Source organism: Oncorhynchus nerka, linkage group LG6 (genome assembly GCF_034236695.1).
Source record: "Oncorhynchus nerka isolate Pitt River linkage group LG6, Oner_Uvic_2.0, whole genome shotgun sequence".
Taxonomy (NCBI): Eukaryota; Metazoa; Chordata; class Actinopteri; order Salmoniformes; family Salmonidae; genus Oncorhynchus; species Oncorhynchus nerka.
Window position 1 is genome coordinate 90,690,522 of NC_088401.1, and position 17,022 is coordinate 90,707,543.

The window sequence follows — 17,022 nt, forward strand, 5'->3', positions numbered from 1 at the left end:
TTCCTGTTCACTCCGCTATCATCCAGAAGGCGAGGTCAGTACAGGTGCATCAAAGCTGGGACCGAGAGACTGAGAAACAGCTTCTATCTCAAGGCCATCAGACTGTTAAAACGCTCATCTCTAGCACCTAGGTAAAAAATCTAGGTAAAGAGTAGGTAGGTAGGTAGGTAGGTAGGTAGGTAGGTAGGTAGGTAGGTAGGTAGGTAAAAAATCTGTCGTTCTGTCCCTGAACAAGGCAGTTAACCCACTGTTTCTAGGCCGTCATTGTAAATAAGAATTTGTTCTTAACTGAATAAAGGTAAATAAAGGTTAAATAAATCAAATTAAAAAACCTTAGAGGCTGCTGCCGTATATACACAGACTTGAAATCACTGGCCACTTTAGTAATGGAACACTAGTCACTTTAATAGTGTTGACATATTTCTCATATACTGTATTCTATTCTACTGTATTCTATTCTACTGTATTCTATTCTACTGTATTCTATTCTACTGTATTCTATTATACTGTATTCTATTCTACTGTATTCTATTCTACTGTATTCTATTATACTGTATTCTATTCTACTGTATTCTATTCTTCTGTATTATATTATACTGTATTCTATTCTACTGTATTCTATTCTACTGTATTCTATTCTACTGTATTCTATTCTTCTGTATTATATTATACTGTATTCTATTATACTGTATTCTATTCAACTGTATTCTATTCTACTGTATTCTATTCTACTGTATTCTATTCAACTGTATTCTATTCTACTGTATTCTATTCTACTGTATTCTATTCTTCTGTATTCTATTCTACTGTATTCTATTATTCTGTATTCTATTCTACTGTATTCTATTATACTGTATTCTATTCTACTGTATTTTAGTCTATGTATTACTCATCTCATATGTATATAATGTATTCTATTCTATTCTATTCTACTGTATCTTAGTCTATGTATTACTCATCTCATATGTATATAATGTATTCTATTCTATTCTACTGTATCTTAGTATCTGCCACTCTGACATTACTCGTCCCATATATTTATATATTCTTAATTCCTTTACTTTAGATGTGCGTATTGGGTGTATTGTTGTGAAATTGTTAGATATTACTTGTTAGATATTACTGCACTGTTGGAGCTAGAAACACAAGCATTTTGCTAGACCCACAATGACATCTGCTGAACAGGTGTATGTGACCCATAACATTTGATTTGATTTATCTATACTTTATATTTTGATATAAATACTTAATTCTTCTATTTTATAATGGGATATATATATTGGGATATATAAGTAGGCCAGTCTCCTTAGTCTACCCATAGCGACATGCCCCATCAGAGATACTTTCACTATCCTTTCCCTGATATCTCTGGCCCCATAATATAGCTGCTACCAGCCCCCATAATCATTTCACACACAGAGAGAGAGATGATTTTAAAACTCTTGTGTTTGTAATGTTTACCTATTAATGTCTGATTGTTTTTGTTTGTTGTTGTTTTGTTTTCACTTGTTTTGGCAATGTAAACATATGTTTCCCATGCCAATAAAGCCTCTGTGACTAGAACTGAGAGGAGCCGGTGGAAGGGTGGGTGGGTGGCCTTCATTGGTTGACTCGAAAGCGCAATGACGTATGTGCAAACCCGTGCGGGCAGTGTACCAGGAAGGGAGTAAGTAGTCTGATGTCATTGTTTTCTCCCTCACTAGAAGAGATACTATATAAGTCCTTTTCACAGGCTACCCTCAGAACAACCTCGGGAATGAAAAGAAAAACTTGTTTTTAACAAGAAACAACAAAAGAAAATACACACGAGAAGAGGAACGGATTGTTGTGTTTTTTTATTCTACATTTATTCATTGTTACTGATTTTTAAAATTTTCTCTCAGTTTACATTCATTTAGGGAAAACCTCAAAGAAGCTAAGGAGAACAAAAGAACATACAACTGTTTCAAGAATAAATCTACTTGTGTCTTAAAATAAAGAAAACCTCACAAGTTGCTACAGGAACAGGTGACACAGACCACCCAGGGGTTTATTTGCCTGTTCCACAGCCTATGTGCTTGTATTTAACATTTGACGCCCGCCGCCCTCCTACTATGGTGATAATGGAAGTCCCCAGCATCGATGCCATGTCCCTCCGCGGGCTGCTGGAGGGGGAAGACCCGGGCTGTCTGGTCCTGGACTGCCGCTCATTCTTCTCCTTCAACTCCTCTCACATCCCGGGGTCAACCAACGTCCGCTTCAGTACTATAGTCCGCCGGAGGGCCAGAGGGGGGCTGGGGGTGGGACACATCGTGCCCAACGAGGACACGCGGAACCGGCTTCTCTCCGGGGAGTATCAGTCGGTAGTGTTTCTGGATGATCGGAGTTTGGACTTTGGCCAAGTGAAGAAGGACGGGACTCTAATGCTCGCCGTAACAGCTCTGTGCCGAAACCCGTGTGGGACTAGTTTCTTCTTTCTCAAAGGTAATTTGATTGATTATAAACATGAAGCCTGTTTCTATAGCCTAGGCCTACTCCATATTGATTACGCACTCATGGTAACGAACGGCGCAACACAAAGTGCCATAGTGTAGGCCTACGTCAAATTAAAATCAAATCACCATTTATTGGTCACATACACATGGTTAGCAGATGTTAATACGAGTGTAGCGAAATGCTTGTGCTTCTAGTTCCAACAGTGCAGTAATATCTAACAAGTAATCTAACAATTCCCCAACAACAACCTTATACACACAAGTGTAAAGGAATGAAGAATATGTACATATAAATATATGGATGAGCGATGGCCGAACGGCATAGACTAGATGAGATGAGTAATACATAGACTAGACGCAGTAGATGGTATAGAGTACAGTATTTACATATGAGATGAGTAATACATAGACTAGACGCAGTAGATGGTATAGAGTACAGTATATACATATGAGATGAGTAATACATAGGCTAGACGCAGTAGATGGTATAGAGTACAGTATATACATATGAGATGAGTAATACATAGACTAGATGCAGTAGATGGTATAGAGTACAGTATATACATATGAGATGAGTAATGTAGGGTATGTAAACAAGATGCAGTAGATGGTATAGAGTACAGTATATACATATGAGATGAGTAATACATAGACTAGACGCAGTAGATGGTATAGAGTACAGTATATACATATGAGATGAGTAATACATAGACTAGACGCAGTAGATGGTATAGAGTACAGTATATACATATGAGATGAGTAATACATAGACTAGATGCAGTAGATGGTATAGAGTACAGTATATACATATGAGATGAGTAATGTAGGGTATGTAAACAAGATGCAGTAGATGGTATAGAGTACAGTATATACATATGAGATGAGTAATACATAGACTAGACGCAGTAGATGGTATAGAGTACAGTATATACATATGAGATGAGTAATACATAGACTAGATGCAGTAGATGGTATAGAGTACAGTATATACATATGAGATGAGTAATACATAGACTAGACGCAGTAGATGGTATAGAGTACAGTATATACATATGAGATGAGTAATACATAGACTAGACGCAGTAGATGGTATAGAGTACAGTATATACATATGAGATGAGTAATACATAGACTAGACGCAGTAGATGGTATAGAGTACAGTATATACATATGAGATGAGTAATACATAGACTAGACGCAGTAGATGGTATAGAGTACAGTATATACAGATGAGATGAGTAATGTAAGATATGTAAACATTATTAAAGTGACAGTTATGAAGTGAACGCTGTGACTGTACGGAAATAGCCGCTTTACAGCTGTTACTGTTTATAACGATGAGATAGATGGTGACGTGACTGTTGTACAGTAAGCATCCTTACGTCCTATCTTGTCATTGTTTAGGTGGTTTTGACACGTTCTCCTCGGAGTATCCAGAGATGTGTACCAAGCCGTCAGCTCCACAGGGACTCAGTCTGCCCCTCAGCGCCCGTCCAGACAGCGCCGAGCCCGGCTGCAGTCCATGCAGTACACCGCTCTATGACCAGGTAGGTTTTCTTTAAAACATGTATCTTTTATGTTATTACTGTGTAACAGCACTTTTACCTGTATAATAAATAAACCAATGTCAGTCAGTGTGTCGTCAAACAATAGATTCTGCCATCTTAAACTAACCTCATTTTGGTAGGCTGCAGGCGTCTTAAACTAACCTCATTTTGGTAGGCTACAGGCGTAAGTATTGATAGGATATGACATTGTTTTCTGTTCCTATCGTCATCTCTAATAACACTTTGACATGTTATTACTCTCAAAACAATGTCAATGTGTCATCAAACTATAGATTTGGACATCTTAGACTATCTTTATTGTGGTGGTTGACTGTTGTCGGTCCTGTTCCTCTCCTCCTCTCCAGGGGGGTCCAGTGGAGATCCTTCCCTTCCTCTACCTGGGCAGTGCCTACCATGCCTCCAGAAAGGACATGATAGACATGCTAGGTATCACTGCTCTTATCAACGTATCAGCTAACTGCCCCAACCACTTTGAAGAGTCCTTCCAGTACAAGAGTATCCCCGTAGAGGACAACCACAAGGCTGATATCTCCTCCTGGTTCAATGAGGCGATAGAGTTTATCGGTGAGTGCCTTTACATTAAGGTCATTTAGCAGACACTCCTATTCAGAGCGACTAACAGTCTATTCAGCAGCTTCAGGTAGCTGGGTAAGAAAACATATTGGAACTATAAGGTTATATCTGACATGTTTGTAAAAAATATATATAAAAATATATAAATATATATATAAAAATAGTCGGTAAATAGTTTATTTATTTACATAGCTACAGTTGTCTTAAAAATGTCTAATTCAGAAGTGTCAAATACAACCGTATGGCTGAACCCAGATTGACATTTCAGAGCCATAAGGTACAAAACAGTACTCTGTACATCAGGTACCTTTTAAGGTTTGGTCCTTAGTGGGTTATTAAAGAAGAAGTCACTACAAAACACTTCTGGGACGTCAAAACGTTGACGCTCAATATCTCAGAACTATGCTTTGCACGGGTCACGATATCACAATCGTTGTAAGTAGCTAGGTAACTAATTCTCTCGTAACTAGATAACTGTCAAACATAGGACACAATCACCAAGCAAGGCAACCACAGCTGTAGTCATAGAAGCTATTGGCTTGGCGGGCAAACAAACAACTGCAACTCAACAGCCAACCCTCCCCCTCTCAACAGCCAACCCCCTCCCTCTCAACAGCCAACCCCCCTCTCAACAGCCAACCCCCTCCCTCTCTCCAACTCAACAGCCGACCCCCCTCTCAACAGCCAACCCCCTCCCTCTCAACAGCCAACCCCCTTACTCTCTCAAACTCAACAACCAACCCCCCTCCCTCTCAACAGCCAACCCCTCCCTCTCAACAGCCGATCCCCTCCCTCCCTCCCAACAGCCAACCCCTCCCTCTCAACAGCCGACCCCTCCCTCTCAACAGCCAACCCCTCCCTCTCAACAGCCAACCCCCTCACTCTCTCCAACTCAACAGCCAACCCCTCCCTCTCAACAGCCAACCCCTCACTCTCTCAAACTCAACAATCACCACCTTCCGGAGACACCTGAAACCCCACCTCTTTAAGGAATACCTAGGATAGGATAAAGTAATCCTTCTCACCCCCCCCTTAAAAGACCTAGATGCACTATTGTAAAGTGGCTGTTCCACTGGATGTCATAAGGTGAATGCACCAATTTGTAAGTCGCTCTGGATAAGAGCGTCTGCTAAATGACTCAACAGCCAACCCCCTCCCTCTCTCCAACTCAACAGCCAACCCCCTCCTTCTCTCCAACTCAACAGCCAACCCCTCCCTCTCTCCAACTCAACAGCCAACCCCTCCCTCTCTCCAACTCAACAGCCAACCCCTCCCTCTCTCCAACTCAACAGCCAACCCCCTCCCTCTCTCCAACTCAACAGCCAACCCCCTCCCTCTCTCCAACTCAACAGCCAACCCCTCCCTCTCAACAGCCAACCCCTCCCTCTCAACAGCCAACCCCTCCCTCTCTCCAACTCAACAGCCAACCCCTCCCTCTCTCCAACTCAACAGCCAACCCCTCCCTCTCTCCATCTCAACAGCCAACCCCTCCCTCTCTCCAACTCAACAGCCAACCCCTCCCTCTCAACAGCCAACCCCTCCCTCTCAACAGCCAACCCCTCCCTCTCAACAGCCAACCCCTCCCTCTCAACAGCCAACCCCTCCCTCTCAACAGCCAACCCCTCCCTCTCTCCATCACTCTCTCCTCTCCTCCATTCAATGACTTGGATTAAAATATAAAGAAAGTTCCCTCCAAATCCCAACCAGCTGTCTGAGCCAGAGTCCCTGCTTCACCACAAGGGTGGTGACATCATCACAGCCCATCCACCCCTCTACTAGACCCCCCAGTTTAAAGAGGTGGTCCCTTTTCATGTGGGAGCCACAAAGCAGACCCAACAGACCCAGAACTCACTCTGCTTTTGTAGCAGGCAGCCAGAGAGAGAGAGACAGAGCTGTATATGCCAAATGGAATCCTATTCCCGTTATAGTACACTGCCCTGGTCAAATGTATTGCACTATATAGGGAATAGGGTTCCATAGGGCCCTGGTCTAAAGTAGTGCACTATGTAGGGAATAGGGTTCCATAGGGCTCTGGTCTAAAGTAGTGCACTATGTAGGGAATAGGGTTCCATTTGGGACGCACACAGAGAGAGGCTGATGGTTGAATGCAGCTCTCCTCTCCGTCTCTTTCTTCTGTCGGGACAAAAGGCAGTTTTCTCCACCAGGCTCACGGCCGGCCTTTCTCCCAGATTAATAACCCCAGCCGAGGGGCAACCAACCCCCCTTTGTCCCCTTCTGCCCCCCTCTCCTTGGGGAATAGCCCCCCTGATCACCCACCACCCCAGACCCATCTAACTGCCCCATTCCTAAGTTAATGAGATGGGTCTGTTAGCAACACCTTTAGTTAGTAACACTATGGAGAGTGATTTGCAACTGAAAGTTAGTCACTTCCTGCTGTGCCTTAGTAGGCCTACTGACTGAGCAAGGAGGATATTGGTCACTTCCTGCTGTGCCTTAAGGCTTCCGCATGCTTTAGTTCGGCTGGCGCATAGTAAACTGGTCTAGGGGAACCTAACGAGGGTGCACCATACTCCCTTAAAAAACCTTCGCTTAAAAACAACAAAAAAATCTGCAATAGTACTGTTTGTCCATTTTGAGATGCCGTAGCCAGTATACACTCCCTCAAAATAGATAACTCAAGAAATCTGTAGTTGATTTGGATGTGTTTGGTCGAGGAGACCTTAGTCGCACAATTTTACATCTAAACTAAGATGTTTGGTGCTGTATATCTCAATGAAAACATGTCATCGTCTCTGAATGATAACAAATACTTTATTGAAGAATCCCTACTGTTGACCAATCACCATCGAAGGGGCGTAGACTTTATTGAAGAATCCCTACTGTTGACCAATCACCATCGAAGGGGCGTAGACTTGGTCTACCAACTTCTGCTTGCCTCGAGAAAACATTTAGTGTTCATGAACAGCCGGGAAAAAAAAACTTTACCGATGCCCAAAACGAACAAAAACGCCATAAAACACAAACTTGATCCGAACTGTTTCGGCTGGGATGCGTGCATCCCATTTTACGTATGGGTGGTCCCAGGAATTGAACCCACTACCCTGTTGTTTACAAGTGCCATTCTCTCCCAGCTGAGCTACAAAGGACCAATGGTATTCAAACACAGTCAAGAGAAACCTTTCAGAAATCTGGCAACAACTTATACAACTGAAGAACTAAGTTGTATATGTTGTATTGATACATAGTTGTACTAATGTCCCCTCTCCTTCTCTCTCTCCTGTAGACTCCATCCATAGTTGTACTAATGTCCCCTCTCCTTCTCTCTCTCCTGTAGACTCCATCCATAGTTGCACTAATGTCCCCTCTCCTTCTCTCTCTCCTGTAGACTCCATCCATAGTTGTACTAATGTCCCTCTCCTTCTCTCTCTCCTGTAGACTCCATCCACTCCTGTAGACTCCATAGTTGTACTAATGTCCCCTCTCCTTCTCTCTCTCCTGTAGACTCCATCCATAGTTGTACTAATGTCCCCTCTCCTTCTCTCTCTCCTGTAGACTCCATCCATAGTTGTACTAATGTCCCCTCTCCTTCTCTCTCTCCTGTAGACTCCATCCATAGTTGTACTAATGTCCCCTCTCCTTCTCTCTCTCCTGTAGACTCCATCCATAGTTGTACTAATGTCCCCTCTCCTTCTCTCTCTCCTGTAGACTCCATCCATAGTTGTACTAATGTCCCCTCTCCTTCTCTCTCTCCTGTAGACTCCATCCATAGTTGTACTAATGTCCCCTCTCCTTCTCTCTCTCCTGTAGACTCCATCCATAGTTGCACTAATGTCCCCTCTCCTTCTCTCTCTCCTGTAGACTCCATCCATAGTTGTACTAATGTCCCCTCTCCTTCTCTCTCTCCTGTAGACTCCATCCATAGTTGTACTAATGTCCCCTCTCCTTCTCTCTCTCTCCTGTAGACTCCATCCATAGTTGTACTAATGTCCCCTCTCCTTCTCTCTCTCCTGTAGACTCCATCCATAGTTGTACTAATGTCCCCTCTCCTTCTCTCTCTCCTGTAGACTCCATCCATAGTTGTACTAATGTCCCCTCTCCTTCTCTCTCTCCTGTAGACTCCATCCATAGTTGTACTAATGTCCCCTCTCCTTCTCTCTCTCCTGTAGACTCCATCCATAGTTGTACTAATGTCCCCTCTCCTTCTCTCTCTCCTGTAGACTCCATCCATAGTTGTACTAATGTCCCCTCTCCTTCTCTCTCTCCTGTAGACTCCATCCATAGTTGTACTAATGTCCCCTCTCCTTCTCTCTCTCCTGTAGACTCCATCCATAGTTGTACTAATGTCCCCTCTCCTTCTCTCTCTCCTGTAGACTCCATCCATAGTTGTACTAATGTCCCCTCTCCTTCTCTCTCTCCTGTAGACTCCATCCATAGTTGTACTAATGTCCCCTCTCCTTCTCTCTCTCCTGTAGACTCCATCCATAGTTGTACTAATGTCCCCTCTCCTTCTCTCTCTCCTGTAGACTCCATCCATAGTTGTACTAATGTCCCCTCTCCTTCTCTCTCTCCTGTAGACTCCATCCATAGTTGTACTAATGTCCCTCTCCTTCTCTCTCTCCTGTAGACTCCATCCATAGTTGTACTAATGTCCCCTCTCCTTCTCTCTCTCCTGTAGACTCCATCCATAGTTGTACTAATGTCCCCTCTCCTCTCTCTCTCTCCTGTAGACTCCATCCATAGTTGTACTAATGTCCCCTCTCCTTCTCTCTCTCCTGTAGACTCCATCCATAGTTGTACTAATGTCCCTCTCCTTCTCTCTCTCCTGTAGACTCCATCCATAGTTGTACTAATGTCCCCTCTCCTTCTCTCTCTCCTGTAGACTCCATCCATAGTTGTACTAATGTCCCCTCTCCTTCTCTCTCTCCTGTAGACTCCATCCATAGTTGTACTAATGTCCCCTCTCCTTCTCTCTCTCCTGTAGACTCCATCCATAGTTGTACTAATGTCCCCTCTCCTTCTCTCTCTCCTGTAGACTCCATCCATAGTTGTACTAATGTCCCCTCTCCTTCTCTCTCTCCTGTAGACTCCATCCATAGTTGTACTAATGTCCCCTCTCCTTCTCTCTCTCCTGTAGACTCCATCCATAGTTGTACTAATGTCCCCTCTCCTTCTCTCTCTCCTGTAGACTCCATCCATAGTTGTACTAATGTCCCCTCTCCTTCTCTCTCTCCTGTAGACTCCATCCATAGTTGTACTAATGTCCCCTCTCCTTCTCTCTCTCCTGTAGACTCCATCCATAGTTGTACTAATGTCCCCTCTCCTTCTCTCTCTCCTGTAGACTCCATCCATAGTTGTACTAATGTCCCCTCTCCTTCTCTCTCTCCTGTAGACTCCATCCATAGTTGTACTAATGTCCCCTCTCCTTCTCTCTCTCCTGTAGACTCCATCCATAGTTGTACTAATGTCCCCTCTCCTTCTCTCTCTCCTGTAGACTCCATCCATAGTTGTACTAATGTCCCCTCTCCTTCTCTCTCTCCTGTAGACTCCATCCATAGTTGTACTAATGTCCCTCTCCTTCTCTCTCTCCTGTAGACTCCATCCATAGTTGTACTAATGTCCCCTCTCCTTCTCTCTCTCCTGTAGACTCCATCCATAGTTGTACTAATGTCCCCTCTCCTTCTCTCTCTCCTGTAGACTCCATCCATAGTTGTACTAATGTCCCCTCTCCTTCTCTCTCTCCTGTAGACTCCATCCATAGTTGCACTAATGTCCCCTCTCCTTCTCTCTCTCCTGTAGACTCCATCCATAGTTGCACTAATGTCCCCTCTCCTTCTCTCTCTCCTGTAGACTCCATCCATAGTTGCACTAATGTCCCCTCTCCTTCTCTCTCTCCTGTAGACTCCATCCATAGTTGTACTAATGTCCCCTCTCCTTCTCTCTCTCCTGTAGACTCCATCCATAGTTGTACTAATGTCCCCTCCTTCTCTCTCTCCTGTAGACTCCATCCATAGTTGTACTAATGTCCCTCTCCTTCTCTCTCTCCTGTAGACTCCATCCATAGTTGTACTAATGTCCCCTCTCCTTCTCTCTCTCCTGTAGACTCCATCCATAGTTGTACTAATGTCCCCTCTCCTTCTCTCTCTCCTGTAGACTCCATCCATAGTTGCACTAATGTCCCCTCTCCTTCTCTCTCTCCTGTAGACTCCATCCATAGTTGTACTAATGTCCCCTCTCCTTCTCTCCAGCTCCTGTAGACTCCATCCATAGTTGTACTAATGTCCCCTCTCCTTCTCTCTCTCCTGTAGACTCCATCCATAGTTGTACTAATGTCCCCTCTCCTTCTCTCTCTCCTGTAGACTCCATCCGTAGTTGTACTAATGTCCCCTCTCCTTCTCTCTCTCCTGTAGACTCCATCCGTAATAAAGGCGGTCGTGTGTTTGTCCACTGCCAAGCCGGCATCTCCCGCTCCGCCACCATCTGTCTGGCCTACCTGATGAGGACCAACCGCGTGAAGCTGGACGAGGCCTTTGAGTTCGTCAAGCAACGCCGCAGCATCATCAGTCCTAACTTCAGCTTCATGGGCCAACTGCTACGGTTTGAGTCCCAGCTCCTGGCTACTTCATCCTGCTCGTCGGAAGCCGGGAGTCCTGCCCTGGGGAAGAGCAGTACGGTCTTTAACTTCCCCGTGTCTATCCCCGTCCACGGCTCTGCTGGACACGGACAGCTCTCCTTCCTCCACAGCCCCATCACCACCTCACCAAGCTGCTAAGGGGAAGAGTAGGATCAGATGGAGGGCTGTCTGTCTTATCCTGGACTTGAACTGAACTGTCACTATTGGTGTCGAGTCTTTGTGAATGTACTGCCACAATACTAGTACTGTCCTGTAACAATACTAGTAGTGACAATACTAGTACTGTCCTGTAACAATACTAGTAGTGACAATACTAGTACTGTCCTGTAACAATACTAGTAGTGACAATACTAGTACTGTCCTGTAACAATACTAGTAGTGACAATACTAGTACTGTACTGTGACAATACTAGTACTGTCCTGTAACAATACTATTAGTGACAATACTAGTACTGTACTGTAACAATACTAGTAGTGACAATACTAGTACTGTACTGTAACAATACTAGTAGTGACAATACTAGTACTGTACTGTAACAATACTAGTAGTGACAATACTAGTAGTGTATTGTAACAATACTAGTAGTGACAATACTGTAACAATACTAATACTAGTAGTGACAATACTAGGGTACTGTACAATACTAGTAGTGTACTGTAACAAGTAGTGACAATACTAGTAGTGTACTGTAACAATACTAGTAGTGACAATACTAGTACTGTACTGTAACAATACTAGTAGTGACAATACTAGTAGTGTATTGTAACAATACTAGTAGTGACAATACTAGTAGTGTACTGTAACAATACTAGTAGTGTACTGTAACAATACTAGTAGTGACAATACTAGTAGTGTACTGTAACAATACTAGTAGTGTAATACAATACTAGTAGTGTACTGTACTAGTAGTGACAATACTACTGTATCAATACTAGTGTACTGTAACAATACTAGTAGTGTACTGTAACAATACTAGTAGTGACAATACTAGTAGTGTACTGTAACAATACTAGTAGTGACAATACTAGTAGTGTACTGTAACAATACTAGTAGTGTACTGTAACAATACTAGTAGTGTACTGTAACAATACTAGTAGTGACAATACTAGTAGTGTACTGTAACAATACTAGTAGTGTACTGTAACAATACTAGTAGTGACAATACTAGTAGTGTACTGTAACAATACTAGTAGTGTACTGTAACAATACTAGTAGTGTACTGTAACAATACTAGTAGTGTACTGTAACAATACTAGTAGTGTACTGTAACAATACTAGTAGTGTACTGTAACAATACTAGTAGTGACAATACTAGTAGTGTACTGTAACAATACTAGTAGTGTACTGTAACAATACTAGTAGTGACAATACTAGTAGTGTACTGTAACAATACTAGTAGTGTACTGTAACAATACTAGTAGTGTACTGTCAGTGTCGCTCAACTACAGGTGATTAATCATTGAGTTTTGAATAGACATTGAGCTCTGGAACTGATGGAACCCTCATTGTTGCCCTTCCTGGTGTAAAGGTCATAAAGAAGTGATCCTGGCATCACAGGACAAAAGGGCTCACTTTTGGAGAGACAAACCAAGTGGCCTAGTTTATGGGTTAAATCCACAGGTCTGCCCTATCGCCTTAAAAGGAGTTTCTCTGGCTACCAATATGGCAGTATGGTTATCGCAGCATCCTCTTCTGAAGGTGAATGATACCCACAGATCTGCCTAGAACACCTCAACTTCTAGGAAGAGACAGAGAAGTCAATGGCTGAAGGTGACTGGGGGAAAAGGGTCAATTCTTTAAAGGAAGTTAGAAGTATTTTAATGGGATGAAGAGAATAAATTGTAGTCAAAGAACTTTGTCAAGTATGCAAAGTCATTTAATGAGAGTGGTCAGCTTTTCATAATCACAATAACAAAATGTACCTGCCACAACTCTACTCAAAATGGGCAAGTAAACCCTCCTTTGGTCACTCACAGACAGTCATATTTATTGCTACCAACCAGACTCTCGGGAATCATGAATTACTTTCAATGTCCCACAGCTTTGTTCACACAGAAACGAGCTGTCATCCTGCGAGAATCCCGCTAAATCCTCGGCAAACGACGCAGGATAAATCACTCCTCAGGCTCTTTATTGTTGACGAACAATGAATGTATCTCTGATCTCTGGCCAATCAGCCGGCTCGGAGAGCGCCAGAAGGTTTAGTTTAAAGTGGATGGGAAAGCCCCATTCACATGCAAATGTATGCCTTTTATAAAACACCGTAAGACCCTGACGATCCCGACAATATTGGGGGAACCAACCAACCAACCACCAGATACCTCTGAAACACCACCATGCCTTTGTAGTGCTAGCAGCTGTTAGCTAACACTAGCTCTGTTAGCATCATGCTAGCTCTGTTAGCATCATGTACCGTTCGCAAGTCAGCTCTGTTAGCATCATGCTAACCCTGGTGGCATCTTGTACTGTTAGTATCATTAGCATGCTAGCTCTGTTAGCATCTTCTACAATTAACATCTCTGGGAGAGAGTCAGAACCCCAAAGCACTAAGACGGGGGGATCAGGCTCACCAGAGACTGCTGTCTGTCATTACCTATGTGATATTTATTGAACTAAAGTAATATATTTCTTACCATATATATTTTTGCATATGTTTGTTAGTAGTTGTTTTTGATACCATTAAATTTGATACCACTATTTGTCTTTTGTACTTCGTTGCAGAACTTTGTCGTTTCTTTATTTTTGACACATAAAGTAAATTGGAAATGCTAAAAAACACACAGTAAAATGTAATGATTGTATATTACACCAACACCATCGAGAAAATAAATATGGTAGACCCAAATACACCACAATCTATATTATATACATAGGATGACTATACACATGACTGCATCATCAATCTAATGCTGACATCTAGGCTTACAAATAAGAAATGTTATAGTTTAGCAGTGTTGGGCCTGAATTTCAGGACAAAACATTACAGAATAAAATATTATTTTAAAATATCTGAAAAATATATTTCATCAAAATTTTAGCAATGGTACATGAAACAAAAACTGATGGTGTAATAATCGAAAATATATGAACCCTGAACCACAGGGTTTGTGTCTGAAGCACAAAGTGGTCAGTATAGTTACCATACCCAGTATAGTTAGCATACCCATTATAGTTACCATACCCATTATAGTTACCATCCCTCTTCCGAGTATAGTTATCATACCTACTATAGGTACCATACTTAGTATAGTTATCATACCTACTAGAGTTACCATACCTAGTATAGTTACCATACCCAGTATAGTTACCATACCTAGTATAGTTACCATACCCAGTATAGTTACCATACCTACTAGAGTTACCATACCTAGTATAGTTACCATCCCTACTATAGTTACCATACCTAGTATAGTTCCCATACCTAGTATAGTTCCCATACCCAGTATAGTTCCCCTACCTAGTATAGGTCCCATACCTGCTTCCCACAGCTATTACTGTTACCTCAGGTCCTGGTCATTCATTGATATTTGAAATGTCATGGGTGCTATGACAATCCTCTTCAGGATTGGTGGGTCTCCCGCGGGACAGTTGAGATAACGTAGGCTAATGTGATTAGCATGAGGTTGAGCTAACGTAGGCTAATGTGATTAGCATGAGGTTGAGCTAACGTAGGCTAATGCGATTAGCATGAGGTTGAGCTAACGTAGGCTAATGTGATTAGCATGAGGTTGAGCTAACGTAGGCTAATGTGATTAGCATCAGGTTGAGCTAACGTAGGCTAATGCGATTAGCATGAGGTTGAGCTAACGTAGGCTAATGTGATTAGCATGAGGTTGAGCTAACGTAGGCTAATGCGATTAGCATGACGTTTTCAGTAACAAGAACATTTCCCAGGACATAGACATATCTGATATTGGCAGAAAGCTTAACTTCTTGTTAATCTAACTGCACTGTCCAATTTACAGAAGATATTACAGTGAAATAATACCATGCTATTGTTTGAGGAGAGTGCACTTTTGTGAACTTGAAAAGTTATTAATTAACAAACTAGTCACATCTGTCCAGTCTTGATACAACATTTTGAACAGAAATGCAATGTTTTATTGGATCAGTCTAAAACGTTGCATGTACACTTCTGCCATCTAGTGTCCACAATCTAAATTGCGCCTGGGCTGGAATAATACATTATGGCCTTTCTCTTGCATTTCAAAGACACATGTTTTTTTCATTGTATTGTCTTTTTCCAGATCTATTGTGTTATAGTCTCCTACATTCATTTCACATTTCCACAAACTTCAGTGTTTCTCTTCAAATGGTATCAAGAATATGCATATCCTTGCTTCAGGTCCTGAGCTACAGGCAGTTAGATTTGGGTATGTCATTTTAGGTGAACATTGAAATAAAGTGGCAGATCCTTAAGAGTACATTTTGGGTACATTGAAAGCCCCAACTAGATGTCTTTTTCTGAGTTTCACATCTTTCACACTAAGACAGCATTTAAATGTTTTTACATAAATTGGATCAATAAAATATTTTTTCATTGAAATTACAGTTTTGTATTTTTATTTTGACCCGATTGATCAAGATCACGATCTTTGCGTAATTGGTGACATGTGAAGACATCTGAGAAACTAAGAAGGAAGATGGCCTGGTCTGAGGTTCCTATGTGAAGTAACATTCCCATTCCAAGTTGTGACCTCACATCCTGCTTGTGTCTAAAGCGATGGAATCTCCCTGTACTGCAGGCTGCATCGGGACTCTCCCGTATAGAATCCCCGGGGCTATACGTCTTCTACTGTTTAGACAAGACAGTGTTTCCCACCTCCCCATGGAACTGATCACGGGCCAAGCTGGCAACAGTCTGGAGAAATATCCACACACACACAAAGGACCCCCCCCATCCCTCCTCCACACCCTCTTGCGGGCCACAAAAGGAGCAGCTGCTAAGCGTTTGGGAAAAGTGTGACAACTAAAGAGCATTGATGGTTGAGTGATTGAGCCAGAGCCCCCGCCTGTCTGCCCCTCTGTCCTCCTCCCGGCCAATGAGAGACGGAGATGTGTGTTTGTGTGAAAGGTCTTTTAGTGCAAGGATACAATACACCCTGGGCCTCATCCAGGACAGACGCTTCCCTCTCCCTAGCGGTCAGGAACCCTGGTTCGAATCCCCAAGCCGACGATGTGAAAAGTCTGTGTCCTTAAGCAAGGCCCTTAGCCCTGTTTGCTCAGGATAAGGGTGTCTGCTAAAAAATGACGATAATTTAAAGAACGGATTCTGTGAATGGTGTAGTCATTTTGAAACTGAATCTCAAACTGTTGGGTTCCAGAATTAGATTTTTTTTGTTGCTTTTTATTTTACCTTTATTTAACTAGGCAAGTCAGTTAAGAACACATTCTTATATACAATGACGGCCTACTGTGGGTTAACTGCCTGTTCAGGGTCAGAACGACAGAGTTTTACCTTGTCAGCTCGGGGATTCTATTCAGCAACCTTTCAGTTACTGGATCAACACTCTAACCAGTAGGCTACCTGCCGCCCCTCCACTCTAACCACTAGGCTACCTGCCGCCTCTACACTCTAACCAGTAGGCTACCTGCCGCCCCTACACTCTAACCACTAGGCTACCTGCCGTCCCTACACTCTAACCACTAGGCTACCTGCCGTCCCTACCCTCTAACCACTAGGCTACCTGCCGTCCCTACACTCTAACCACTAGGCTACCTGCCGTCCCTACACTCTAACCACTAGGCTACCTGCCGTCCCTACACTCTAACCACTAGGCTACCTGCCGTCCCTACACTCTAACCACTAGGCTA

The 17,022-nt window shown here is 42.8% G+C and overlaps 1 protein-coding gene across 1 annotated transcript; it reads left to right on the top strand.

Moving 5' to 3' along the window:
* The first annotated feature begins 1,705 nt into the window (after nt 1–1,705).
* On the top strand, nt 1,706–11,732 carry dusp1 (dual specificity phosphatase 1). Its single transcript, XM_065020002.1, has 4 exons — nt 1,706–2,463; nt 3,879–4,021; nt 4,387–4,606; nt 10,984–11,732. The coding sequence occupies exons 1-4, from the start codon at nt 2,052–2,054 to the stop codon at nt 11,343–11,345; spliced, it is 1,137 nt and encodes a 378-aa protein (XP_064876074.1). The 5' UTR covers nt 1,706–2,051; the 3' UTR covers nt 11,346–11,732.
* The last annotated feature ends 5,290 nt before the right edge of the window (nt 11,733–17,022 follow it).

What these genes read in the sequence shown, in the direction of transcription:
- dusp1 (XM_065020002.1), top strand. Translation starts at nt 2,052, where the DNA reads ATGTGCTTGTATTTAACATTTGACGCCCGCCGCCCTCCTACTATGGTG. An exon ending in TAGTTTCTTCTTTCTCAAAG is followed by an intron (nt 2,464 to 3,878) that starts GTAATTTGATTG and finishes GTCATTGTTTAG; the next exon opens with GTGGTTTTGACACGTTCTCC. An exon ending in TGAGGCGATAGAGTTTATCG is followed by an intron (nt 4,607 to 10,983) that starts GTGAGTGCCTTT and finishes TCTCTCCTGTAG; the next exon opens with ACTCCATCCGTAATAAAGGC.